Raw genomic sequence first — 26,491 nt, 5'->3', positions numbered from 1 at the left:
CTAAAGGCAGGGACTGAGCCTGAGCTCAATCTCACTTTTGGACTGTTTGAGTCTGTTGCAGAGGAATTCGACAGGAAGAGCAAGACCAACCTGTTGCCGAGGTTGTTGGCTCCTGAAGAGGCTGAGGATGGTGCTAGCTCCAACCCTATGGGGATGAAGTTAGCATTTTCTTAAGTCTCTCTGCTATTAGACATATGGATCCAAGCCTTTTAAAGTTGGAGTAATCTCTATGAGTCATTTTAAGATGTTTCTAGTTGTTATTTGTACCACAAGTGTGTGCTGGCAGATTAGACTAGATGAATGATTTCTTCCTTAGAATAGCGAGGTTGTTCTTGCTTGTTTAGGCTTGCTTTCCAGTGAGCGTCCCTTTAGACTTTAATGAGTTTAGTATTGGCTTAGATAGGTTTATCTGGTTTTACCGGATTTCTTATGTAAGTTCTGTTAGACTCTGGCCTGTTTTCATGGCTTTGATATCTAATAACATCAAATCCTATTAAAAAAAAAACGTGAGTGCACTATTCAAAAGGGACGAAAAGGACGGTTTTGTCCTCATTTTTTCTTTTTTTACGGTTCTGCCATTCACTCTCTCTGCCTCTCTCTCTTTCTCCTTTCCCTCGCTTTGAACCATACGGATCTTTCAAATTTCAATTGGTTTTTGAAGGAAGCCCAGAAAGCTACAACAACTTGAAGGCACCAATCAAAGAACACAAGTTTGCAATTGGGAGAGAGAGGTTCAGAGTTTCTGCCATTGGTTGTTGATCGAAGGTAGAATCACAGACTGATCGGTGTTTGGTGCTTTCGAATTTGGATTTTCCAGGTCTTCCTCTTCCTCATCATCTTCTCTAATTTCTGGGAGAGGATTGAACATATATTTGATTTTGTGATTGCCTTATGGTGCAGCTTGCGTTGGGTTGGGTTGCTTGCTTTTGGCCAGGAGCAAGGTACTGAAGGTAGTGCTTCTTCCTCTTCCTCGATCTTCCTCTGAGCTTTCTCTAATCGGACTATTGCTTGGGTTCTGCCTAATTCTGTGTTTGCTCGATTTCTGGTTCTCCAGTAAATTATGTTGCTGATTCTCGACTGAAATTGGTTTTGTTTATGCAATTTCATGAATTTGAGATATATGAGGGAATGAGCATATATAGTTTGATTTTTCTTTTCAATTCATTTATGTTGTTGCTTAACTCTATGTGAAATTTGTTTTGTTTTTTTTTTTTTTTTTTTTTCGAATTTTGAATTTTGAATTTTGTTGCATATTTCACTTATTACTGCTGCTTCTCATTCAACTGATTTTAGCCTTTCCAGCAGCTATGTTGAACTTCTGTGGTTTCATTTTCTATAGTTCTCGATTTGTTGCATTGGTTTTTTTTTTTTTTTTTTTTTTTGAAAGGACAATTTTTGAATTGTTAATTGATATAAGAAATTGAAAACATGAATGGAACTCTTTGATTACTCTTTTACAAACATCTTGAGATCATGAGTTTGTGTAGAGTGCATTTTGGGTTTTGGGCAGTCTGTTATTTGTCAATTATAGAGAGAGCCATAGCAAAAGATGCTGAATTTGGAAATTTGTGGTTGCAAACAAGCTATTATAAGTTGCAGTACAATCTTGAGTCTTTTGGTAATGAAGAGAGCCTAAATATGTAGGAGAGACACTGACATTTTTAATTATATTATAAACTTATCGAGGTAGACTTGCTTATAAGGGCAGAGTCAGAGTTTTGGGCAACTGGGATGTATGGCAGAGAGGTTGGCATAGGGCTAATAGCTTTATGCCCTCTCTGGGTTTTGCATATGCTGTACATATGGACCTGCATCAATTACTATTTTGAAATTTGAAGGAGTAACAACATGGAATTAACGTACCTGAACTAAAGGTCACTGTGAATTAACAACATTGAATTTTTCGAACAGTACCTGAACTAAAGGTCACTGTGAATTAACGTTCCTCACTTTACACTAATTACATTTTGGTACCTGGACTATAAATCCAGACCCACTTTTGGTACACGCCGTCAATAACTCCGTTAACCTTATGTAATTTTTCATTTTTTAAAGGGTATTTTGGTATTTTCACTCTCTCTCTCTCTCTCGCCATATGCACTCACTCACTCACTCACCATATCACCATCGCAAGCACCACCATGCCTTCTCTTTCTTCCTACAGCCACCCACCTCTCCCTTTTCTTCTCTTCCATTGCCCATCTCACCATCATCTGCCCCTTTCTCGTTCCTCTCTCTCTCTCTCTCTCTCTGCCTACAACCAGCAACCGACAATATCCAGAAAATACCAGAAATCAAATGCTCCTATGTTCTTCATGTTCAACTAAGCCAAATAACTTGAGCTGAACAAACCAATCACAGAATACACTACTAATTCAAAAACACCATAACACATTCACCAAAACACAAACCACTCTTCCAAAACTAAAACCCAATACACATTCACTCACTGTGCACAAAACCATCATCAAAATCAACACCAAAAAAAGCTAACTGAGAGTAACAAAAGACTGAAGCTTTTAACAACCCAAAACGCCGTCGTAGCAAGCGGAGGAGCAGCATCGAGCTCGCCGCTGTTCTTGCTTGGAAATCGCAAAAAGTTCCAGTTTTCTCCTTGTCTTTGTCGCGCCTTCGCATCTCGAGAAACAGAGTGAGCTCTTCGTCTCTGTCGCTGGCATTGACCACCTTCCCAAAGCTTCTTTCTATTTCAGTCTAATCAATCCAAGCAAGCAATCAACCCAGAAGTAGGAGAAGAGGACTCGAGCTCCTTAATTATTCGGTGAGCTAGAATTTCAGAAGGCCGGTAATCTAATTTCACACCGGAACTGCCTCTATCCTCACCGCTTTGCTTCTGCTCTTCCTCACCAACGTGAACTGACGGGACCCTCAAACTCGCGGCGGCGATGGCAACATATAAATCAAGATCAGAAACCTTGAAAACCAAGACCCACAATCAATCAATCAAGCAAGCAAAACCCTAAGAAATTGAGTATGCGAAATTTGGGATTCACCTTTTGAGAATCGACTGTGAATCAGCGGTTTTCGCCAGCGCCTGAGATTTCTTCAACGGACCAGTGCATGTGGCCCCTGGGACGTTGTCTTGGTTCACAGAAACCATCGCCGTCTGAGATCTTAGAGAGAGAGAAGAGAAAGAGATGGGAGAGAGGGTTGAGGGTTGGGTTTAAAAAACTGCGGGTTTGGGTTGGTGACGGACCTCTTCACCTTCTCATCTTCGATCCATGGTTTCCCGACCCAGAAAACCAAAGCCAAAAAAAATTAACTTTCTAAAGGTGAATAGTCAAGTGACAGCTTTACCCTTCAAAATATGTGAGGTGGCATGCCAACTAATGGAGTTATTGACGGCGTGTACCAAAAGTGGGTCGGGATTTATAGTCCAGGTACCAAAATGTAATTAGTGTAAAGTGAGGAACGTTAATTCACAGTGACCTTTAGTTCAGGTACTGTTCAAAAAATTCTCCCCATTTTTATTGGCAAATTAAATCATTTAGCTTTTATCCTAATTTGACATTCTTATTTATGCTTTTGAGTTTTGTTGGTTAAATTTCTGAATTGGTTGGTTCTGCAATCGGTGTTCTATGTTTGAGTTAATTCCGAATCGATGCACTTCTTTTCCGTCCCTGTATAGATTAGTATAGCCTATACACTATGGTTCTAAGTAGTAACAGATATGCATGATTTGTTAACAAAGAGTTGACAGATGAAATTTTGGACTCCTCATTTTGTTTGCTGGAACAATGTTATCCTTTTTGCTCCTTGCTCACTGATTATATTTCATTAGCTTTTCTCACTGCTTATAACTGGTCCTATAACTGATATGTCAATGCTTTTCTCACTGCTTATAACTGGTCCTCTGATGCGGGAAGCGTGAACACGATAGTAAGAGACTCCGTCAAGCGCCGAAAGCCATATGAGATGAGCTAGAATCCACTAGCAATTACGAGCACAGCCGTAAGAAACATAGAGAAACTTCTCTAACATTTGGTTTTTATTGATAACTTGAATGAAAATTACAATCTAAGAGGTGCCTTATATATGACACATAGCATAAACCTAATACAACTAGAAGACATAAAGAAGAATTTATTGTAGACTAAAACTAGGAAACCTAATTAAATCTGATTAAATAAAAATCGAAAATAAAATCCTAGATACTAAAGAATATTACGCTTGGAATCCCAATCAAAATTTTGCTCGAGAATCCCGATATATCCAAAAGAGTAATTTATGATTAATTCCATCATTAAGAAGTCTATTTAAATACCAATTTCTAATATTCAAATTATTCTTCTTAATGTGAAACGCTTCTTTCTTTTCAAGATTTTTGGTTGAAATTGGCTAAAATCTCGTCCTACATCATCCTCCAACTTGATATCCTTTGTACAGATACTGTGTATTTGGTAGATCATTTTTTAACCTTGATACCGTGACCTTGAATATGGCTTGGAATACTGGAGAGGCCAACCCAGTTTGGTCTATCACTAAGTTTTTTCACTTAATTTTTCCCTTACTTCTCTTTAAACTAGGCCATTGAGTAGGATGTCTCAACTCAAAGTTTAATGTAATTTTTTGCAGATATCTCAGCAAGGGCTTTTTATGAGCCGATTCTGGTGACAGAATTTGTTAAGAAACATTTTTGGGTACAGAGATTTGCTCAAGGCACTGTCGGATCGTGATTGTCTTGAGGTATATTAATGATTTTTTTTCTTCTATTGATTGGCAAAGGCATTACCAAGAGATGGTGCTAATGCTAATTGTTATCCATTCATAAAGTTATGCGATGAACTTTTGACCCACATATGTTAGTTCGTTAAATTTCATTATTAGGAATGAATTATATAATGATGTTGTGAATGTTGTTTAATAATGTTGTGGTCAATATCTCTGACATAGATTTTAAGTTTTTGACTAAATTGAAATGTTGCATTGCTGGGAAAGCCAGGGCCTTTTGCTGAATAGAAGTTTTATAGCATTTTCTTTATTAAATGGTGCATCAATTTATGCAGAACTGGCCAAGCAATATCAGAACAGGCCAAGTAATTTCAGGTATGTTGCAATAAAGCAAAGTCATAACTTCTAATAGAATTATTTGTTACCTTTTCTTTGCTCTGGACAGCACACATAGAATCATTCTCTTTGCTAATTTGAAAGGCTTCAGAAAAGATTAAATGCTTACATGAACATCTTTTGTATGTATGTAGTATGTTTTTTTTTTTTTTGGGAGTCATAATGAACATAAAAATATTTTAATATATATACACACACGCACTTGCAGAACAAAGGTGAAGGTGGTCCATTTAATTCTATACTTCATGCTGCCTTTCTTTAACAGAAAAAAAGTGCTGCCTTTCTTTAACAGAGAAGAAGTGAAGGACCCAAAGTGCGTGTCACCAAGAGCTTCAACTGAGGAATGGTGTGAAGGCAAGGAACATGCAAGTAAGCCATTGGAATTTGTTTCACGATTCAGTAATATTCCTGCAAGTCTATAGTCTATCTGTAAAAGCTTACATTTGACACAAGTAACTGATATCTCTATTTTTAGGGCCTCCACTGTCATGAAAAAAGGGAAGTCTTTGTTTGAAGATTTAGAGGCACATTACTAATACAAGTAAGAGGTTGTTATAATTAGATTTAGTTAACAACTTTGTTTACCCTACGATAGTCTCTTTGCCACCCTAAGATCAACTATGTTTTTAATAATTAGTCTCTTTGTCAAACAGGTGTTAAGAAGCCTCACATCAAAGGCATTGGCAACTTCCTGATTGCAAAGAGCAAGAACAACTCCCAAATGTTGAATATGTTGGTTTGATTAATTATGCAGGTGCAGTTCTTATAATTTTCTGATATATGATCACATTTAGAATTTCCAGATCATTGGTTGGGCATTGTTTGAATATCTAGCCAATCCTTTTTCTCAGGTGAGACTGCAGTTCATTAATCTTTTTTCTCACGCTGAAGAGGACTAAGAAGGTTCTGAAGAGGAGTACAAAATTGAATCAGAAACTGGCAAAGAAATATGAAAATGACAGAGGATCAAGAGGATCAAGAAGAAGCCGATCAAGATAAGGAGGATAAGGATGATGCCCATGACTAATATGGTACATACTGAACATCCTTTGATATTGTTATCTCATCTAATAAGTTTAGAGGTGTACCAACTTTGTTCTTCCAATTTCATTCTGTCACAGGACTTAACAGTATTGGTTGCTAGATAGACACTAATCACATATACATTTAATAATCAAAATATTCATATTGGAAGACATTCAGTATGTCTGCTTTCAGTTAAGACGAGAAAGAGTGCCCGCGCTTTGCTGCGGGAATTATTGTTATATGTTATTGGAATAACTGAAGTTTAAATGTTTTGTTGAAATTTACAGATTTGGTTTGGTTTGAATTTATTGATTCCGGTGGAGAAATTCGTGTAACCTGTTTTAATCATGCAGTTAAAGAATTCAGAAGATGTACGCAGCCTTTGAGGTTGGTACAGCTTTTGAATTTTTTAGCTGCATTATTAGAACACGTTACACGAAGTTCTCACTGGAATTAATAACTTCAAATCAAACTTGGTAAGTATAGTTTAATGAAGCTATAAATAGAACACAATAATGAGAAGTGTTTCATAAATGTTGGCCTGAAAATTTGAGGTTTTGTGGCTTGTTGTTCCACTAATCTCACTGAAAATTGATCCAGATTATGGTTCAGTCCCTGCAATGTACATTTGACAAATTTTATTACGCATGAAGGGCTATCTATGATATGACTGCAATTTATGAAGTGAGGCATGATGGTGATTGATTTGTATAGTGAATGATTATGCTAACCTTGGAGCACAACTTCTTTAAGTTTCGAAATCTGTGTCTCTAGGAGTTTTTAAAATCTGGTCTTCCGAATTTCTTGAATATATCCATTTTTCAAGGGCTAAATACACAGAAAACAATAGATTAGATTTTCAGTGGCTGAAGTGAGATAAAGAAAAAAGAAATGGTAACAACAATATTAATGAATGGATAGATAAAATTTGACAATATCTGAGTAAAATAAAACAAATGCAGAGAGCTGAAAACAGGTTGACTAAATTTTCAGTCTATTATGTGAAATTACAGAGGCTGATTCATCGGAAGTTGCACTTAAACACAATGAAAATGCAAAAACAGTAACAACATGCTATTGAATTTTGCATGAATCAGAGTTATTGATAGTTAATCATTTGCCACTCATGTTGAGTAGTTTTGATTCAAAATGATACGAATATTTGTTTCATGTTTGTATTTCCATTAGAAAGAAATGTTGAAAGCAAGTGTAATTGATAAGAAATGAATCAGTTAGCTTAGCTTATTACCCAAATGCAAGCAAAGCAGATAAGCTTCTCGAAGGCCAGCTTTCCATCAACATGCCTCATCTCCAAGTATCTCTTCAACCTGACCTGAATTATAGGTCAGATCATTTTAATTAGGTAATAAAAATTGAAAAGGTTTACTGAAGAAAATACTACTCTTGTTTTCTTAACATAGAATCAGACTTACCGATATGAATGTTGAGGTGACTCTTGTCAATGAATGTAGCCTGTGATGCTGTTTTTGTATTGGAGATAGCAAATTATTCTGCATAGCAAATTATTCTGCATAGCAAATTATTCTGCATCGTGCAAGAAGATCATTTTGTCCTATGTTTTCATTTCTTTCCTCCTCTTTTCCTTCCAGTTTGTGCTGAATGAACTTTGTAATGGTTGGTTGAGGCTGTGATGAACCAATAGTGTAATTACTGAGAAAAAAGAAAAGAAAAGAAAGATTAAAACAAATTCAATGGAGCAGAAAGTGCACCCTTCATGAAAGGAAATTACAATTCGTTGAGCTGGTTTGTTTTTGGTTCTTCAGGAACCAACCATTAACTTGTTACTCTTTTTTCTTGAAGTTTTTAAGAAATCTTTCTGAGTTCTTTTCCAGTAGTGTTGCATACAAAATTAGTATCCACCATCTAATTTTTTTTTTTTTAACGTTAAAGTATTTGGATTATAATGGAAACCATGAATTTCTGAAAATTTACATTTACTCATAGTCTCTAAAGGCAGAGGTAGCCAACTTTCATTAGAACGACCACTTTTTTTCTACATGTCACTGATCTATATCAAAAATTTATTTGGCAAGTATGATGGATATCTATATGCAATCTGCTAGAGATTAGAGCGATAAAACCATTTAATGAAAAGTTATGAAAGAAGTATAATGAGGCAGTTGGGATACAGTGTAAACAAAGATGAAGAGCATTTAACTGACCTTTTTTGTTCAGAGTGCATGGAGCCATATATGCAGCCCTGCAAAACATTTCAAGAATTGGTAACAATAGTTAGTCATAGAAACAGAATATTATAGACTGAAAGTTTAGTTTTTTTGTTCTTTTGTTAATATCCTGAGTTCTGTGCTTTTAATCTTACAGAGGTTGGATAAATTCTTCTTCTTTTTTTGGCAGAACTTGTCAATTAACTGCAAGATGCAAATGCATCTAACAGCATCAATTAGTTGCTTCCTCTTGATAAGATTCCGAATAAAACCTGCAACAAATACAACAGAATGAAAGTGTTTCAGGGAAACCTAAGTCGTCAGAAAAGCAGTAAAAGAAATAAGTTTGAAATGCTAGTCCGCAAAATAGTAAGATGATTACTTAAGAACTTGACTGGTTCAGAAACTCAGCAGAAAACCAAAGAATACATAAGTACAACAGAGAAATAACTATCAGTACGCATCTCACTATTGAATACCTACCATAAATCGAGAAATCTATCCACAACCTTTGGAGAACCATCCTTGTAAACTTCCACTGTGATGTAACCTTTGACATGTTTAAAATCTGAATACAATGTGGTTGGGAAAGAGAGGAAATAAGTGATAATATCCAAAAGCAGATACAAATGTCCTATGTTACTCCAAATCAAACCGAGAAACCTAATATATCAGCAGGAAGAATAAGCAATGAAATGCTGTAAACAAACGAATGCAGCAATCCTTCTGTTCTAAAGTTTTTCACTTTCATATTATGAGGCTATAAGTCTATAGCTGGTCATGAAGAAACAAAAGATGTCTTGAACTTTAAATATATAAGGGGCACTCTTTAATATATGCCGTAATTTGAACATTAGATAAGAAACAAAAGTTTTACCTGAATGATTTCAGTAAGCTACACCGAAAAAAAGAAATGTTGCATTTTTATTTGTGTAGATTTAGTTTCTTCTTTTCCAGCTACATTACTGCTCCATAATTCACTGTTGTAAATTGCGTATCTACTTCAGAAAATAAAAAGTTACTGGTGTGTCATTATGTACTTCATGGTCCAAAAGACACTGTTAAATATGTACCTGCCATTTTCAATCAAGAAAAAGTCTTTCCTTTGCCTGTAATGTTGGTGTATCATGTATTCCCAAGAGTGAACAACCTTGACTCTGACAATCAGAATAGAATAATGCTCACTTCAAGTCTTTATTCTGGTAACATGAGATTGATATGATAATTTAGAATCAACAGACTTTGTTAAATTATTACCTGCTGAAATAAATTCTCTCCTAATCTGCTCAAATTCTGAATTTCTGAAACTTTCCGGAAAATTTAAGCAAATCTTGCATCAAATAATTTGGCTACTCCAACTCCAACAGTACTAAAAAAGAAGTTGTGAATAAGTTTTTGTAGGGAAAAAAAAAAAACATGTTCTAAATCTTCTATGTAAAGGTAAGTCAGATTTTGACTACTTACAGTTACCGGGCTTTGAACAATGATTGAAGTCTTTGCACCATCGTTTGCCAGATCCAAAGCAATTTCCATGCCAGAATTCCCAGAGACAACCACCAAAACATTGTTGTTCTTGAAGTCAACCCCGGATTTGAATATGGTCGACTGAAGAACATCCCCATCAAAACTACTCAACCCTTCAATATCTGGCACACAATACAATAGAATGTATTGTATTGTCAGATGATCTTTTAAGCCTACATTTAATGCACCCTCCGATCCTCAGATAAATAAACCTAATTCAATCTCACAAATAGGAATCACAGAATGTTTACTTTACACTAACATTCAATTGCTGAAGCATAGAATCATCTAAATGTTCATAAGGAGTGTACTGAGTCCTAACGTTAACAACACCAATGGCATTCACAAACCAAAATCAAGAAGTCAATTATTTCAATACTGAATCAAAATTGAAACTGAAATCTCCATCATATATCTTGAGCTGGGGATCAAATTACTCACCTCCACTCGCCCTCTTCTTAAGGAGAGTAATCAATGTCATCTTTCTTCACGCAATTGAACATCAAAGCCACCAAAGAAGCAAAAATACCTACAAAAACCACTAATCACAAACTCGAATAAAAAACCCTAAAGACCTAAACTTTACAATATACACTTTCTCACATTAACAGAGTGTGAGGAGCAAAGCATGGCCTAACCAAATGTCACATATATAAACTGATCATTGGATGAAAGCATTCGAATCGAATTAGAATTCTATATTTCAGCCATCAAACCATATGTATTGTCTTCACAATTCATACCTCAAAGTCCAGGATCGGAATCAAAGCCACAAAACATTTAACAAAAGAAGAAAAAAAACACAAAACTATTCAAAACAATCAAGAACAAAACCACAAATCCAATTCTCACAATTACCTTCCACCCGGTCTATTCTCGCCGAGATCTTCCCCCCTCTTCTATCCCTCACTTGGACCATTTTGGAGTATCTTAAGACCTGAAAGAAATTCCGAATTAAACCACAAAAACAAACAATCTAAAGCTTTATTTGATTAGAACAAACTGGAAAAAACACGACTTCAAAATAGATTACCCAGTTCCATCTTCGTCCTCCTCGATCTTCTCGTCCCTCCGTCTCAACCAAGCTTCTGATGAATGTGTTTGTTTTTCAAGTTTCTAATCAAGCATCGGCGAGGAAACTTTAAGATGGTGATTACCTTTTAAATGCTATAGTACGGATCGTCAGATTAGAGACCTTCATCGTCAAATCAAAAGAACAAATAGACTGCAGGCGAGTTTCACTTGAGCTATTGGAGTGTTTTGGTTAAAGCAAAAGAGCCTCTTCGCTCTCAGAGTCTCTTTCGACCTCTATCACAGTCCCTCTTTCCTTCTTATCCACAGCAAATCATTGACATGTGAATAAATCTTGAAGATATCAAACAGGGATGTTAAAGAAGCAGAACCAAAACTGATTAGCAAGCCACGACCTATATCCGTGAGACAAAAATCGTCAAATCTCCAGGCTACTGAACTCCGGGCTCGATCATGCAAACTCTTCGCCCTTTCTCTATCTCTCTGTTTCTCTGTGGATCAAACTCCTCTCTCTCTCTCTCTCTCTCTCAGTCTCTCAGTCTATGGATCAACTACCAAGGGAGACAGATCAACGCCTCTCTCTTTCTGCCGATGGGTCAACTACCAAAACACACAGGTCAAAGCGGTGGCAGGGTCCGTGGCAAACAAACGAAATAACAGGTGTCCGATACAGACAGCAAAGCAGCCAGGGGCAAGAGTGTAAAACGCCCAGAAAAGATGGGGGCAAAACCGTAAGTACACTGTTCATTCATTTTGTCTTTTCTGAAATGAACAGTGAAAGTGTAGTTTAGCTTTCGTATATTTAGAATAGGAAGCTATAAGCCTCAGTTAAGATAGGAGACAATTATAGCCTCCCTTGTCTCTCCTACTCACTTTTTATTTTTATTTTTATTCTTTTTTACCAATTTTCCAACCTGACTATACAAAAATTTTGATTTTAGGCATTAGAAACATTCAGAGGCAGTAGGCAGTACAACCTCATTAAGATTGGGGACTTACGCTCAAAATACCATATGGTAGGTGTTACAAGAATTTGCTTCCTTTCTTTTTAGGCACCAAGTCTCTTCAACTTGATTTAAAATCATGTTGAATTGGAATCTTTTTGAGCAAAGTCTCACACTTGCTTTGCTGGTATCTTCTATTATTTGTAGGAGGAATGTGTTAAATTGTTAGAACATGGAGAAGACTGTAAAAGTACTTGGGCTCCCTCCCTCTGTGAACTAGAGAACTTCATTTGATTACTATTAGTTATTAGTTGAGTTAGAAAACTTCATTTGATCCATATGTGAACTAGAGAACTTCATTTGATTACTATTAGTTGTTAGTTCAGTTAGAAAGCAATTGATAATTGTTATACAACTTGAACGAAGTGATACTACCCGCAGCAAAGCGCGGGATCTCTAACTAGTGCTTATGATTCATGGATATGGATTCAGAAATCTAAACATGTTTTACATGAGCATGGTTTATTGGAAAAAAAAAAATGTATTCATCCAAATTAAGGCAACTAAGATGGAAATAATCATATCATATTCTACGCGTTAAGCATTCAAACAAAACAGAAACAAGGTTGCTCCTACTGTGGCACTTTGACCTTTCACACTTCTACAAGACAAACTTCATTGAAATGCAAGGACAGACAGGAGACTGAGTAATTTCTTTTAGAAGCTGAAAATCATTGGAAGAGAGCTTGATCATGCAGGGATACCATTTGGTTCATGATTGCGACCCTTGCCTTTGCGGCCCCAAATTGAAGTCGTCTCAATCAGCTGATGAGGAACAAGCCTTCTTTCCCGCTTGGTGAGCTTAACAAAATTCTTAACTTTCAGTTTGGCTATCTCGGCCTCCTCGTCAGGGGTAATCTCCCGTACTACCACTGTCAGTCGGCATTCTGGTCTCATTTTGACTCCACATTTGCCTTTAGCATGGTAGGAAATTCTTTTCTTGTAGTATCCCTTTCCAACAAATGCCTCAGCTGCACACAAGGAGAGAATACAGAGTGAAAAGTTGAACTACAAAAAGATGAAAAGGATACAAACTTCACTTGTATATACCAACAAGGAGACGGTCTGGATCCAGCCCATGATTATGAGTTGCATTTGCTCTGGCTGAGTGAATAACCTGCACAAAGTAGTTTGTTTTAGCTTTCTGTTGTAAACATTTCTCATGTGTGCAATTGATTAGCTTAATCAAGGCATTGCATATAAAACATCAAACCTCTATACTCAGTCAAAAATTCAAAATGCTAATCTTTTATATGTTGATGCATGAATAAGAAAGACTCTATAAACTCTTAACGATGCCCCCAGGAAGGTACACCTACCATTACTCTCATATACAATTCACAATTATTGAACCAAAAGATATCAATGATTCAATCCTGCAACTGCTGACTTTAAGGCATCAGTTTTTACAGAGCCCAACAAATATATATCATGAATTTGTACTAATTGCATGCTTCCTAAATCAAAAAGATGAATGAATTATCACCTGATATATAGTTTTTGCAGCTCTCTTTACTGTCACTTGCAACTGCAACAATGCATCTTCAACACGCATGCCACGAACCAGTGCAGCAACCAAATTGACCTTCTTAGGGCTCTGATAGTGAGCAGCGACGAGTGAGCTAAAAGTCAAAACTAAATAAAAGTGCCCCAAGAATAGAGGGGAAACTTAAAAATAACATCATGTACAACTTAAAGAGCAATCATTTAGATTATCAGATCCTTTCATTAATGTTTAAACTACAAGACATGGCTCCAATTTGAATGCAAAAAAGAACAGAGATCACTTTGAACAAAAGGCATGGCTTCCCATGGCATAAAGAACATTTACAAACTATAGTTTCACTGCTGCATTTCTAAATACACAACTCACATAAATGAAAAAGAAGAATATAAAAGTCGCATCTCCTATAAGTTGTTAAGACCCCAGACTGATTACCAGTAATCCATCCTAAGGTAACAGAAATCGGTACTTAGGTGCATACACCAATTGCCTAAACTATATTTGGATTAACAGGCAGCAAAGGAACACAATTATGCATATAAACCACAAACAAAAGCTTGAAATTCCAAGACATTTCAGCGAAAACTCCAAACGAATTAAGCATGAAATCTATCAGAGAACATTACAGCAACACAAGAAGCATGCAATATGGAATACCTGTTTGATGCCCTTTAGAATAGCTTGAACCGTAGAAGGCTTAGTAAGTGATTTCTGGTTGTGCTCTTGAGCTTTTGCAGAAGTTGATGTCAAAAGCGGAGTCAAAGGAGATGAAACCGGTTCCTCTGCAAGTAAGTTGTTCCTCGAACTCGAAATTCCCTGCCACAATAAAACCCATTTCAAGTTACAACTAACACAAACATAACGGAAAGCACAGAAATTGCAGTTACCAATTGTTGAAAGTAGTGATGAAGAGGCCTTGGAGTGGTAGGAGAAGATGGTCTCTGCAGATAAGGCAAACCAGCTGCGCGCATATAACACAAAGTGACAATCTTTCTTTCTATCAATCAATCAAAGCAAAAATAAGCAAATAAAGATGAGATTTTGAAGCTACAGACCCCCTAAGCGAGAAGAAGAAGAAGAAGAAGAAGAAGAAAAGGAGGCAGATTGGGTGTAATTGGATACTTGACGGATTAAGGAGTGGAGATGCCTCTGCCAACCCACCATGGCTTCTTCACCTACAAAAACAAACACAGAGTGACTGGGGTATCACATTTGGGGTTTGAGATAAGGCATTTCTGTTGGGTTAAACCCTTAATTTACCTGCAACGGCCACAAACTATGAACAGAGGCTTATGCTTTAGCAGTGCAGACCTAAAACCCCATTTGTTTTACCTTTACGGGATGTTAAAACTTGAAGCATTTGTAAATGTTGGGCTTAAAAAGGAATTATTATAAAAGAGAAAGAAAAAAAATTAAAAATTGAAATAATTATCACAAACACTTGGGTATTAACTACATTGCTTATTTGTATTGCATTTTCCAAACAAAAGTGAAGTGTTGGTTTTGATTTAGGCTAGCAATGTTTGCGAGAAGATACTGGTCCTCCATTGGTTGGTGGTCAAAGAATCAGAATCACCAGTAAGCGTGTGCAGGACAGGACAGGAGCAAATTGAAGAGGGTGGGTTCATGATCTTGAAATTGTCACTGCGAAATGGAAGATAGCCTCCAAGGTGCTCTTTTTGATGGAATTACTAAACAAGGAGCCGGAAATGATAATTCTGGTGAGGTCATTGGACAAGTTAGTCTTCCTAAGCCCCATAGGATGTCTGATTTCATTACGAAATCGCCGAAACTGTTTGAATTGTATAGGGATCGTAGGGGAGTTTTATGGTGTGGGATGAGGAGTTGGTAGAGGAGGAGGATAGGTTACTTGAGCAGCATCAAGATAAGGCTGCTGAGTATGTTACTCGTTCTCTTATGATGTCTGTTGATAAGCGGCTTCGAGTTGACAAGATTGCTCATTATAGGAGAGACAAATGATTTTAGGACTACCTGGGTGCACAGGTATCCCCAACACTTTAGCTAGGCTGGTCCGGGATAATGAGGATATTGACTACTTGGAACTTGTTACTTGGAATCCTGATAACGGAGTTGGAGAAGAAGACTGATGCCGGTGCTCATACCCTTGGCTTGCTTTCACTCTCGTTTCCTTTGAAGTTCCCTCCCAATTACAAGAAGAGAGTGTACAAATATCGGGGAGCGCTTGAAAAGGTCTTATTTGTCACCCTATGCAGATGCCAGGGGACTTAAAGCTGGGTCGAAAGAATTTGACAAGAGGGCAGTGGCTATCATGCATGAGCTTCTTAGCTTTACTGTTGAGAAGAGATTAGTGACAGGAACTTGTGATGCCCCAAAAGCTTATGAGTCTATTTCTGAAGCATTTTGGCATCTTCTATGTCTCGGAGAGAGGGAAGAGATTTAGTGTCTTCTTGACAGAAGCTTATGAAGGTTCAGAGCTCATTGAGAAGTGCCCTTTGGTTATTTGGAAGGAAAAAGTTCAGAGCCTTATTGGTTACAGAGAAAAGAAGAAGATTGAAACTTTTACTGACATGTCAGACATAGAAGACAGTGGTTTATATAGGAGCAATTCTGAAAGTGAAAGAGATTCTGAACAAGAGAGCATTCACTTGGAGGATAACTCACATACAGATAATTCTGAAATGGAGATTGACGGGGTTTTCAGTGCTTACGAGGACTCTAAAACATCTTAAAGTTATGTTGTTCATAAGTTGTAGCATAACTGGCATTACCGGATCACTCAAGATAAGGCTTAACGGCCTAATCGAGTTGAATACATTGATGTTGGGATACAAGTTCAAAGATGTAGTGGTAGACTGGTAGTTATTATCTCATTAATTAGCTTATTATTTTGACATTGTTCTCATTGGTCATTTTATTAGCTCGCGTTAATATGAATTTCCATACGTCCAAGGGTGTTCAGTTTTCCGCTTGTTATACATGGATTGGCAACTTACTTTGCATAGAAAATTTATATTTAAATCTCTTGTTACAGCAGCCTGGCCTCTTGTTACAGCAACCTGGCCTCTTGTTATGCGGACTGCTTAATTTATTGCTATCCATACACATCACTTACTGCTTCAAATGCAAAGTTGTTCCAGCTTTGCTAGTGATTTTTTCTCTTATATCACGTCCTTTTATCTAAGCAATTCATTTTTTCTTGACAAATTCTTGTTATGCGGATTACTTAACTTTGCTACTCATTGATAGGAGCATAAAGTGCGACGATATTATTGAGTATATGCCCCATTTTAGACTTGTTTCTCCCTTAAGTTTCGTGTTTTGAGTTATCGAGTCAGTTTAAGAGTCTTGTACAGTGTTTGGCGTAAAATAGGCGCAAAATGCGAAATTTATGAAAAAAAATCCTAACAGGATCAGGATTCCTTACCGTCGACGTTTTTGCGGTCTTTACATTAATTCCCTTTATTTTCTCTTAAAAAATCTGATATTCTCCACCTTTTTGTAGGAAATTTAAGACGTTTGACCAAGCAATGAAGAAGGGAAATAAAGGAGAAAGACGTTTCAGCTGGAAAATAAATAAAGGAGAAAGACGTTTTCAGTTCGGGAATAAAGGAGAAAGACGTTTCAGCAGTTAAAAGACCCCATTATGAGAGGAGTTAAGGCCATAAAGGAGACGTTTTCAGTTGGAAAATTAAAGGAATTATGATGCAATCCCATCCGTCCAATGGTGAAGGGTATGATCGACAAAAGCCAACCAATGCTCCCCTATAAATAGGAAACGTCCAGAACAGAATTTCCATCACTTCCTGGCCAAAAACTTTTCCGAGACTCTGCCCAATTCACTCCTCAAATCTCCAACACCTACAAGACCGTGACCACCATCCATCCATCAATCTACGAAGTTCTTAGGCGCTGAGTCAAGGACGCTCCACCACCATAGCAGAGACGAGTTCATCACCTTGTTGCTAAGCCGCTGAGGAAAGCTTCAAAGTGTAACTATGACTCTACTTACAATTTTTATTTCGGTTTTGTGCATTTGGATTTGCGAGTTGTGTAATTGGAGACATGAGATTTTCAGAATATTTTTATTAATATTTTTGAGATTTTAAGTTTATTATTGAGTTAATTTCGAGAATTCTTTTATGATGCATGTTACAATCTTGTGCCCTTTTATGTGTTTAGGTAATTTTCAGAGTTAGGTTCATAAGTTTGCATGCAAGAATAATGGTGAGAGTTCTTGTGTGTTTGCTTAATTTGCCAAGAGTAATTATTATTTGTTAAGGCGCTGAGTTAAACAAGTAGCAATTAGTTCTAAAAAGTGGTAAAAATCATGTCTTAATGATTAAACGATTCTGGAAATTACGTGTTAAATTCTATGTGTAATGGTTAATTTGCACGTGTGAGTTGATTTGAGGGTTAGATAATACTACTAGTTAAGAGAATTACGCTGAGTGTTTTCAAAAATTAGTAGTATTAGGCTTGGTAAGGACTTTTCCGATCCAAGCCTACATTAGAACGAATCAGATAAATGGATTGATCCGCTGAGGCTTTTCATTTGGGCTCTTATCTATGCATTCAAGATGGGCACAGTTTTGTAGCATGTTGAAATGAATTTCTGAGTGGTATTGGTCTAGGTTAGGGAAGTCGATCATTGTATATAGTTTTATTTGTTTTGTTTTTATTTTAAGTAGATTAGGAACCAAATCTCAAAACCCCCATTTTATTCTTTTATTTGTTAATTGACCTTTTTGTGTAGGTGTACCCTACAATCCCCGGACTGAACGATCCCTGCTTATCCTATACTGACAACTACATTTTGCAGGGTTAAATTGTGAGGCTATTTTAGCCGCATCAATTTTTGGCGCCGTTGCCGGGGATTGTTAAAATCCCTTGCACTTAAAGTGTCATCGATTTTGTTGTATATAGAATGCATGTTAATTTTTGTACTACACTTGTGGAATGGTGACAAATTGCGATTTATGTTAGGCCAAGCTATAATTGTGATTTAGTTTAAGTTTTATGAGTGTTACAAAATTAAGCATGTCTTTTATAATTGTTGTACAATTTGTAGAAGTTTGTTTTTTTTAGCATGTTGTAAATTGTATGTGTTTTACTTAGATTAATATACTTAGGTTGTTATTAATTTAGTTAAATACTTAATTGTTTTAAGTGTGTAAAATCGTATGAGTAGACAAGGGCCCTTTTGTTAATATTGGCCTAAACCCTTCAATAGTACCTTGCTAAGGTCTCTTGGGGTTGAGGGCGGCCTTTATTAGCATTTGGAGAACAGTCTAACACATGAGTTAATTTCCAAACTGAGTAAGGGGCATTACAGATGGTGTCTTAGGTTGAGACCCTGGGTGATGGGTTCAAATTGGATCTCAGAGATACTATAGACTGTGCGTAAACCACAATGTGGAAGTAGCCAATAGGGGCGTAAACCTCAATGAGGGAGTAGCCTCCGTAGTATCACCAAAATGAGTCCTCCCTCTCACTTACCTCTTAATCTGGCTATCTGGCCTTCTGAAACCACGGAAAGAGACTTATGTCTAGGCGACTATCCCTATATCGTATCTCACCAATAGTAGTGGTTTCTATTGGGCTCGACTTACAACTTGGAATCAATTGAGATATTAACTAAGTTTATAACAAACTTAAAAAAAAAAAAAAAAGATAAAAAAAAATAAAAAATGTTATGTGACATGCTTAAGGTATATTGGATTAAACATGACCTTGTCGAGGGTAGCTGTTCTATAGTCCCATTGCACAAACGAGGTCCTCTGTTCCAATACCTAAGTATGTAAATGTAAAAGTAACTTAGAAAGTAGGAAAGACATAATGTTTGTATTTCGAACCTTGTATATGTTACTAACACTTGATTTGATCTTAAAGGTCCATGAATGTCCACTGTCTCTGATAAGACTAAGGAGCTCTTTGAGAAATTGGAACGTGCTAAGCAAAGGGCAGAACTCACTTTTTCAGACCGCCCTCCTCTAGAAAGGAGGGATTCTCAGGACTCTAGCTATTCAGGTTATAACTCCTCAACTAGATCAACCGAGGAGATCAACAAACCTGACCATTCTGAAGAAGGAGAAGAACAAGTCTTTGAAGAGGAAGAAGAGGAGGTCACTGAAGAGGACGTTGCAGACACAGAAGAGGAAGAAGAGGAAGAGCACGCCCGTGTTGAGCAAGTACAAGCACCAATGGCTGAGACTATTAGGCAACTGTCTAATCCTACAGGTGGGGGTGCTGCGCCCTTATGCATTGCCTATCCAGAACCAGGAGAGGGGCTTAATGATGATTTTGAGTTAAAGAGTGGGTTTCTGCATCACCTACCCAAGTTTCATGGGATGAGTAGTGAAGACACCAATAAGCATCTCAAGGAGTTCGAGTTTGTCTGTGGGAGTATGTGCCCTAAAGGAGCTGATATCAATATCTTGAAGATGAAGGCATTCCCCTTTACTTTGGAGGACAAGGCCAAGACTTGGCTATTTGAGCTGCCTGCTGGGACTATCAACACTTGGGATAGGATGAAGGGCGAGTTCCTTACGAAGTACTTTCCTGCCTCAAAGGTCACTGTTTTGAGGAAGCAGATTAGTGGAATCACGCAAGGACATGAGGAGAATTTCTGCAATTATTGGGACAGGTTTAAGAGCCTTGTAGCATCATGCCCTAACCATGGGATGAGTGAGGGGTCCCTCCTTACCTATTTTTATGAAGGACTCACCGCTAATGAGCGTGGTCTGTTAGATGCTGCTGCTGGAGGGTCCTTTATGGATAAGACACCTGCTGATGCAAGGGAGCTACTTACTAATCGTGCACTAAACTATCAGCAATATGAGGGGGTGTTTTCCACTCAACGGAGGGTACATGAGGTGTCCACTAACTCTGCTCTTGAAGACAAGGTCAACAAGATGTCTACTCTGCTGTCTCAAGTCTTAAACGGTAATGGAGGAGGAGCAATGGCTCAAGTGTGTGGGATGTGCTCGACTCAAGGGCACCCCACTGATAAATGTCCCCAGCTTGCCTCTCCAGAAGGATGGGAATCTGTTAACGCCCTAGGGTATCATGGAGGTCAAGGCGGCCCGAGGTACAACCCTTACTCCAATACGTACAATCCTGGGCTCAGAGATCACCCCAACTTTCGTTGGGCCAACAATGATAACACCTTGAGACCACCTCAAGGCCCAGGTCAGAATTCTCAGCGCCCACCAGGTTTGTTTTTGAGGCCTCAGGTACCTCAAACTTTTGGTATTCCCAATTCTGTCCCTCCACCTCCTGTTTCTAATACTTTGAGTGCCCCTAATTATGATGAACTGTTGAAGTCCCTTGCTGCGGGGCAACAACAACTTAACACGGCTACTCAAGCTTTGGTTGTAGGACAGGCGACCCATTCAAAGGATATTGCAGAGCTCAAGAATCAAATGGGCCAAGTGGTGGATTTCATGGGTCGAATTGCTGAAACAGGGAAGCTACCGAGCAACACAGTGCCTAACCCAAGGAATGAGCACGCCCAAGCCATCATCACTAGGAGTGGACGCGTACTAGTTGACCCTCCCAGAGCCCACAAGAAGATCCAAGCGGCCCATAATGAAGAAGAAGACGTTGTGGAGGTGTCTAAGGAGGATGTTGAGAAGGACCTAGCTACATCAAGGGTGGAAGTTAACGTGCCCCAAGCTGAGGCACCCAAAGGTACAATTCCTAACTCTAGTGGTTTAATTAAGACTAACCCAGTTGTTTCTATACCTTTCCCAAGCAGGTTTGCCAAGACGAAGAAAGATAAATCTGATCAAGAGATCTTGGAAATCTTCAAGAAGGTTCAAGTGAATATGCCCCTGATTGAGTGCATCAAACAAGTGCCTAAATACGCCAAGTTCTTGAAGGAGCTTTGCACCACAAGGAGGCAGACAAGATTGAAGGAGGTGGTGAAAATGAGCGAGACGGTATCAGCCGTTATCCAGAGGAAACTACCCCCAAAGTTGAAGGACCCAGGGAGTTTTTCTGTTCCCTGTATCATTGGTGACACCAGGTTTGAAAATGTGATGTTAGACTTAGGGGCATCCATAAATGTTATGCCTTATAATTTGTATGTGTCCCTAGGTCTAGGCCCTCTTAAAAGGGATAATGTTGTCATTCAACTTGCTGATAGGTCTAACAAATACCCTCAAGGGTATGTTGAGGATGTTCTTGTGCAGGTAAACCATCTGATATTCCCTGCGGATTTCTACGTATTGGACATGGAGGAATCACCCCTAAATACCACTCCATTACTTTTAGGGCGTCCCTTTATGAGGACTGCAAGAACGAAGATCGACGTGTACAAAGGGACTCTCACCATGGAGTTTGATGGTGATGTTATACGCTTCAACATTCTTGAAGCCATGAGGTACCCTGTTTCTGACTTGAAACCTTGCTTTGCTATTGATGTAGTTGATTCACTCGCGCAGGTTTTCTCTGAAGTAATGGTTGAGGATGAATTGGCTCTGACCCTAGAGGAGGTTGTCGGATATGATGCAAATGGGGAACCTATCCCCAAGGTTGAGTGGGACGTTGAGGAGCCTAGAGTGATCAAGACTGTGGCCTCACTGGAGGCTCAGCCTATAAAGAGGTCAATTTCCTATTTGTCAATTCCGGTTTCTACTAATAAAATGCTACGCTCTATTGTTCAGGCACCCAAGTTGGAATTGAAGGTACTCCCTGAGCATTTGAAGTACGCGTACCTAGGAGAAAAGGAGACCCTCCCAGTGATCATATCGTCAACGCTGGAGGTAGAGCAAGAAAGGAAGTTGGTGGACGTGTTGAAGAAGCACAAGACTGCCATTGGTTGGACTCTAGCAGATATCAAGGGGATCAGCCCAACCACGTGTGTCCACCGGATCCTGTTAGAAGATGGCGCCAAGCCCACAAGAGAAGCCCAAAGGCGTCTACATCCGCCCATGATGAAGGTGGTCCAAGACGAGGTGATCAAGTTGCTAGATTGTGGGGTGATCTACCCCATTTCTGATAGTAAGTGGGTCTCTCCAGTGCAAGTGGTGCCCAAGAAGTCTGGGGTGACAGTGGTACAGAACGAGGATAATGAGCTAGTGCCCCAGAGATTAGTGACTGGTCATAGGGTATGTATCGACTACCGGAAGCTGAATGCCACAACGAGGAAGGATCATATGCCCTTGCCTTTTATTGACCAGATGTTGGAGCGCTTAGCGGGCCATTCCTACTATTGCTTCTTGGACGGATATAGTGGGTACAACCAGATCTGCATAGCCCACGAGGATCAGGAGAAGACGACCTTCACGTGCCCCTTTGGGACCTTTGCTTATAGGCGCATGCCCTTCGGCTTATGCAACGCACCAGGTACTTTCCAAAGATGTATGCTTTCCATTTTCTCAGAATACATTGAAAATATTATTGAAGTCTTTATGGACGACTTTAGTGTCTTCGGTAAAGATTTTGATACTTGTTTAGAGAATCTAGGATTGATACTTGAGAGGTGTGTAGAAACTAACCTTGTGCTGAATTGGGAGAAGTGTCACTTCATGGTGACACAAGGGATAGTGTTAGGACACATAATATCTGCTAGGGGCATTGAGGTAGATAAGGCTAAGGTTGATCTTGTACGTCACTTACCCTCCCCCACAACTGTGAGGGAGGTACGCTCTTTTCTTGGCCATGCAGGATTTTACAGGCGGTTCATCAAAGACTTCTCCAAGGTGGCTAGACCTATGTGTGCCCTATTGCAAAAGGACGTGCCCTTTGTGTTCAATGAGGATTGCAAGAAGGCGTTTGAAAAGCTCAAGGAGTTGTTGACCACGGCCCCCATCATGTGCCCACCGGATTGGAGTCTACCCTTCGAGCTTATGTGTGATGCATCAGACTATGCTGTTGGAGCTGTGTTGGGCCAGAGGAAGGATAAGAAGCCCTATGCTATTTACTATGCTTCTCGGACCCTCAACGACGCCCAGCTCAACTACTCCACCACTGAAAAAGAACTCTTGGCTGTAGTCTTTGCTTTAGATAAGTTTCGTTCTTATTTATTGCACTCTAAAGTAATTGTTTACTCTGACCATGCAGCCTTGAGATATCTGATGATCAAGAAGGAGGCCAAGCCCAGATTGATTAGATGGATCTTGCTGCTGCAGGAGTTTGACCTAGAGATCAAGGACAAGAAGGGAAGCGAGAATGTGGTGGCGGACCATTTGAGCAGGATAGTACATGAGGAGGACATCCAGCCCCTACAGGAAACTTTCCCAGATGAGCAGCTCTTTGGGATAGAGGTTAGTGTGCCCTGGTATGCGGATATAGTTAACTATTTAGTCACTAGGACATTTCCTGACACACTTTCCAAAGCTAGTAAGGATAAATTGAAGAAAATGGCTAGGCACTTTATTTGGGATGAGCCCTATTTATGGAAACATTGTAGTGACCAAGTCATTAGGAGATGTGTCCCAGAGTCTGAGCATAGGTCAATTCTGTCATTTTGCCATAGTGAGGCTTGTGGAGGGCACTTTGGGCCTCGTAGAACGGCCTTGAAGGTCTTAGACTGTGGATTTTATTGGCCCACTATCTTCAAGGATGCAAACTTGTTTTGTATTTCTTGTGATAGATGCCAACGGACTGGTAATCTTGGCCCAAAAGATCAAATGCCCATGAACCCAATAATAACTGTAGAAATTTTTGATGTTTGGGGCATTGACTTTATGGGCCCATTTCCTTCGTCTAATGGCTGTTTATATATACTACTGGCTGTGGACTATGTATCAAAGTGGGTGGAAGCAAAAGCCACCAGGACTAACGATTCAAAAGTGGTTGCAGGTTTCTTGAAAACTAACATATTTTCCAGGTTTGGTGTGCCACGTGTGCTGATCAGTGATGGAGGTTCTCATTTTTGCAACCGGACAATCGAGGCTTTGCTGAAGAAGTATGGGGTAACCCATAAGGTGTCCACGCCCTACCACCCTCAGACCAGTGGCCAAGCAGAGGTGTCTAACAGGGAGATCAAGAGGATACTCGAGAAGACAGTGGGCCCAACAAGGAAGGATTGGAGCCAGAGATTAGATGATGCATTGTGGGCCTACAGAACAGCCTACAAGACGCCTATTGGGATGTCTCCCTTTAGGTTGGCCTACGGAAAGGCATGCCACCTTCCAGTGGAGCTAGAGCACAAGGCTTGGTGGGCTGTCCAGAAGTTCAACATGGATTATGATGAAGCGGGCCTACATAGGAAGCTACAGCTAAATGAGCTTGAGAAGATAAGGAATGAGGCCTACGATGCTTCATGGAGCTACAAGGAGAAGACAAAGGCCTACCATGACAAAATGATCCGCGGAAAAAGCTTCCAAGTGGGCCAGAAAGTTCTGTTATTCCATTCCAGACTTAAGCTATTCCCAGGTAAACTTCGTTCTCGTTGGGTTGGCCCATTTATAGTTACAAATGTGTTTGCTCATGGTGCTGTAGAGATCAAGAGTGAGCAGACGGGGAAGGAGTTCAAGGTAAATGGGCATCGTCTCAAGCCCTACTATGAGTCCTTCGTGGGGCACACATTGGAAGAGATACCCCTCCAGGAGGCACCCCATGACGTGTGAACAAGGAAAGAGTCCCGGCTGAAGGACTATAAATATTAAGCGCTGCATGGGAGGCAACCCATTTCAACCGAAGCTGTGGAGGAGCCATCAACGAGAGTTTGACATTTCTATCCCTTCACTTGCTTAGGTTGAATTGTACTTGTGTCTTTGTTTGTTTGTTTGTTTATTTTACCCTTCCCATATTTCGGGTCTATATACCATATTTTTTTGCCTACATTGAGGACAATGTAGATTCTAAGTATGGGGTGGGTTTACACCTTTATTTTCAGAATTTTTTTTCAGTTAAAAAAAAAAAAAACAAAAAAAAAAAACAAAACAAAAATTATTTCGTTGGTTTTAGAGTCTTTTTGTTTGTTTGAGTCTTAGGATGTTCCTAACGTCTAGGATGAACATGTCTCTGAATTCATGGCTGAAGGTTTTCACAATCGAAATAGGACTTAATTGAATTCTGTGGTTAATCGACGTTGTGATACTTGTATGAAGATTTGAGATAGGATTGTAACTTGGTTCATTAAGCATGCTAGGATTAAGTCTGATTCATTTGACCCTAAGTGAGCTTTTGAGCTAAAATACTTTCTTTTCGAGTGCTTAATTGATAATTCTAGAATTTCGTGGCTGTATTTGCAAAACCTCATCATTCTTTGAAAATCCAATGATCATGTGCCATAGATTTTAATGGACTAGAGAGTACTAGAACTCGGCTGTTGTGACTGTCAAAACTTGTATGCCATAATATGCACTGATCCTGGATAGGATAGAAGGCATTAGGGTAACCACCATAGCCAAACAAGCATGTGTCCCCAATTGTGCCCGTCGTGGGACTCCTTAGAATGAACCCCTTTAAGCCTACGTTGAAAACCTTTGTTTCATCACCCTCACTACCCTACCATGAGCTTAGTACAGGATATCTCTACCCTTGTCCTAGGGACTTAGTAGAGCATGACATAATGTGTAGGGGTGACGATGAAAGACAAGTGTGGGGTGGGGAAAATCCAAGAAAAAAAAAGAAGAGAAAAAAAAATTTGCCATAAAAAAAAAATTGAAAGAAAATGAAAATGAAAAAGAAAGAAAGAAAGAAAAGTGGCAAAAGAGAAGAAAAATTGAAAAGAAAGCTCTTGGGAAATTGTTGAAGTGTGGTTTTGGACTTTCAAATTTGTAGAAGGCTCAAAGTTGAAAATTATGCCTTTGTCCATTCCCATGTTGGTTAGAGTGAAGGTTTGGCCCAAAACAATGATATTTGGTCTACAAAAATGATGACATAAAGTGGTCCATATATGCTCTGCTAGGTCCTTAGGATTTTTGTATCCTTAATCTTCATTTCGAAAACCCTAGCTTAGCCCCATTACAACCTATTTTAAGTGCTGACTTGATCCTTGAGATGGGCAGTCTTTGGTTAGTGGAGTCAGGTACGCAGTCGAGCTTATGGTTTAGGTCCATTTGTGCACTTAGTCATTTCTTGAGGTCTTTAATAATTATTCACAAAATGCGTTTATTGATGAAATATGCAAGCTGTTTGTTGCCTTACAATTTGTTCTCTTGCATATACTTGAGTGTGAAGCTTTTAAGCATAGC

General features: G+C 38.9%; 2 protein-coding genes, 2 long non-coding RNA genes and 1 pseudogene across 15 annotated transcripts; 2 read left to right on the top strand and 3 right to left on the bottom strand.

Moving 5' to 3' along the window:
* Window positions 1-619: 619 nt before the first annotated feature.
* On the top strand, window positions 620-4,704 carry LOC133743041 (uncharacterized). Its single transcript, XR_009862873.1, has 3 exons — window positions 620-817; window positions 901-941; window positions 4,594-4,704. It is a non-coding gene; the product is annotated as an uncharacterized LOC133743041 (long non-coding RNA).
* A 1,586-nt stretch (window positions 4,705-6,290) lies between these two features.
* On the bottom strand, window positions 6,291-7,640 carry LOC133742481 (uncharacterized). Of its 2 annotated transcripts, XR_009862600.1 has the most exons (4): window positions 7,545-7,640; window positions 7,361-7,444; window positions 6,843-6,939; window positions 6,291-6,726 (listed from the first exon to the last, which is right to left on the bottom strand). XR_009862600.1 is itself a non-coding variant. In XM_062170153.1 (3 exons), the coding sequence occupies exons 1-3, from the start codon at window positions 7,626-7,628 to the stop codon at window positions 6,574-6,576; spliced, it is 321 nt and encodes a 106-aa protein (XP_062026137.1). In that variant the 5' UTR covers window positions 7,629-7,634; the 3' UTR covers window positions 6,291-6,573. The 2 variants fall into 2 exon arrangements, 1 of the variants encoding a protein (XP_062026137.1); XM_062170153.1 differs by lacking the exon at window positions 6,843-6,939 and having other exon boundaries at window positions 7,545-7,634.
* Window positions 7,641-7,650: 10 nt separating this feature from the next.
* On the bottom strand, window positions 7,651-11,605 carry LOC133742480 (uncharacterized). 11 transcript variants are annotated; one of them, XR_009862591.1, is made up of 11 exons: window positions 10,979-11,605; window positions 10,855-10,937; window positions 10,680-10,758; window positions 10,263-10,350; window positions 9,762-9,943; window positions 9,555-9,666; window positions 9,175-9,454; window positions 8,781-8,865; window positions 8,453-8,569; window positions 8,295-8,332; window positions 7,651-7,782 (listed from the first exon to the last, which is right to left on the bottom strand). It is a non-coding gene; the product is annotated as an uncharacterized LOC133742480 (long non-coding RNA). The 11 variants fall into 11 exon arrangements; XR_009862593.1 differs by having other exon boundaries at window positions 10,855-10,909; XR_009862594.1 differs by lacking the exon at window positions 10,979-11,605 and having other exon boundaries at window positions 9,175-9,298; window positions 9,371-9,454; window positions 10,855-10,971.
* Window positions 11,606-12,366: 761 nt separating this feature from the next.
* On the bottom strand, window positions 12,367-14,749 carry LOC133745317 (uncharacterized). The gene is made up of 7 exons (XM_062173376.1): window positions 14,622-14,749; window positions 14,417-14,536; window positions 14,249-14,322; window positions 14,019-14,177; window positions 13,344-13,454; window positions 12,908-12,974; window positions 12,367-12,828 (listed from the first exon to the last, which is right to left on the bottom strand). The coding sequence occupies exons 2-7, from the start codon at window positions 14,523-14,525 to the stop codon at window positions 12,548-12,550; spliced, it is 801 nt and encodes a 266-aa protein (XP_062029360.1). The 5' UTR covers window positions 14,526-14,536; window positions 14,622-14,749; the 3' UTR covers window positions 12,367-12,547.
* A 131-nt stretch (window positions 14,750-14,880) lies between these two features.
* On the top strand, window positions 14,881-16,184 carry LOC133745316 (protein WHAT'S THIS FACTOR 1, chloroplastic-like; annotated as a pseudogene).
* Window positions 16,185-26,491: the final 10,307 nt, after the last annotated feature.

This window comes from Rosa rugosa, chromosome 4 (genome assembly GCF_958449725.1).
Source record: "Rosa rugosa chromosome 4, drRosRugo1.1, whole genome shotgun sequence".
In the NCBI taxonomy this organism is placed as follows: domain Eukaryota; kingdom Viridiplantae; phylum Streptophyta; class Magnoliopsida; order Rosales; family Rosaceae; genus Rosa; species Rosa rugosa.
The sequence above is the reverse complement of the archived record's forward strand: the minus strand, read 5'-3'. Positions and strand labels throughout refer to the sequence as shown.

Bases quoted from the DNA above. Each gene is read 5' to 3' on its own strand.
- LOC133742481 (XM_062170153.1), bottom strand. From the start codon at position 7,628: ATGCAGAATAATTTGCTATCTCCAATACAAAAACAGCATCACAGGCTA. The intron at 7,445-7,544 runs GTAAGTCTGATT...CCTATAATTCAG, and splicing joins TCACCTCAACATTCATATCG to GTCAGGTTGAAGAGATACTT. The intron at 6,727-7,360 runs GTAATAAGCTAA...TGTACATTGCAG, and splicing joins TCTGCTTTGCTTGCATTTGG to GGACTGAACCATAATCTGGA.
- LOC133745317 (XM_062173376.1), bottom strand. From the start codon at position 14,525: ATGGTGGGTTGGCAGAGGCATCTCCACTCCTTAATCCGTCAAGTATCC. The intron at 14,323-14,416 runs GTCTGTAGCTTC...ATATGCGCGCAG, and splicing joins TTCTTCTTCTCGCTTAGGGG to CTGGTTTGCCTTATCTGCAG. The intron at 12,829-12,907 runs GTATATACAAGT...CCTTGTGTGCAG, and splicing joins TCCAGACCGTCTCCTTGTTG to CTGAGGCATTTGTTGGAAAG.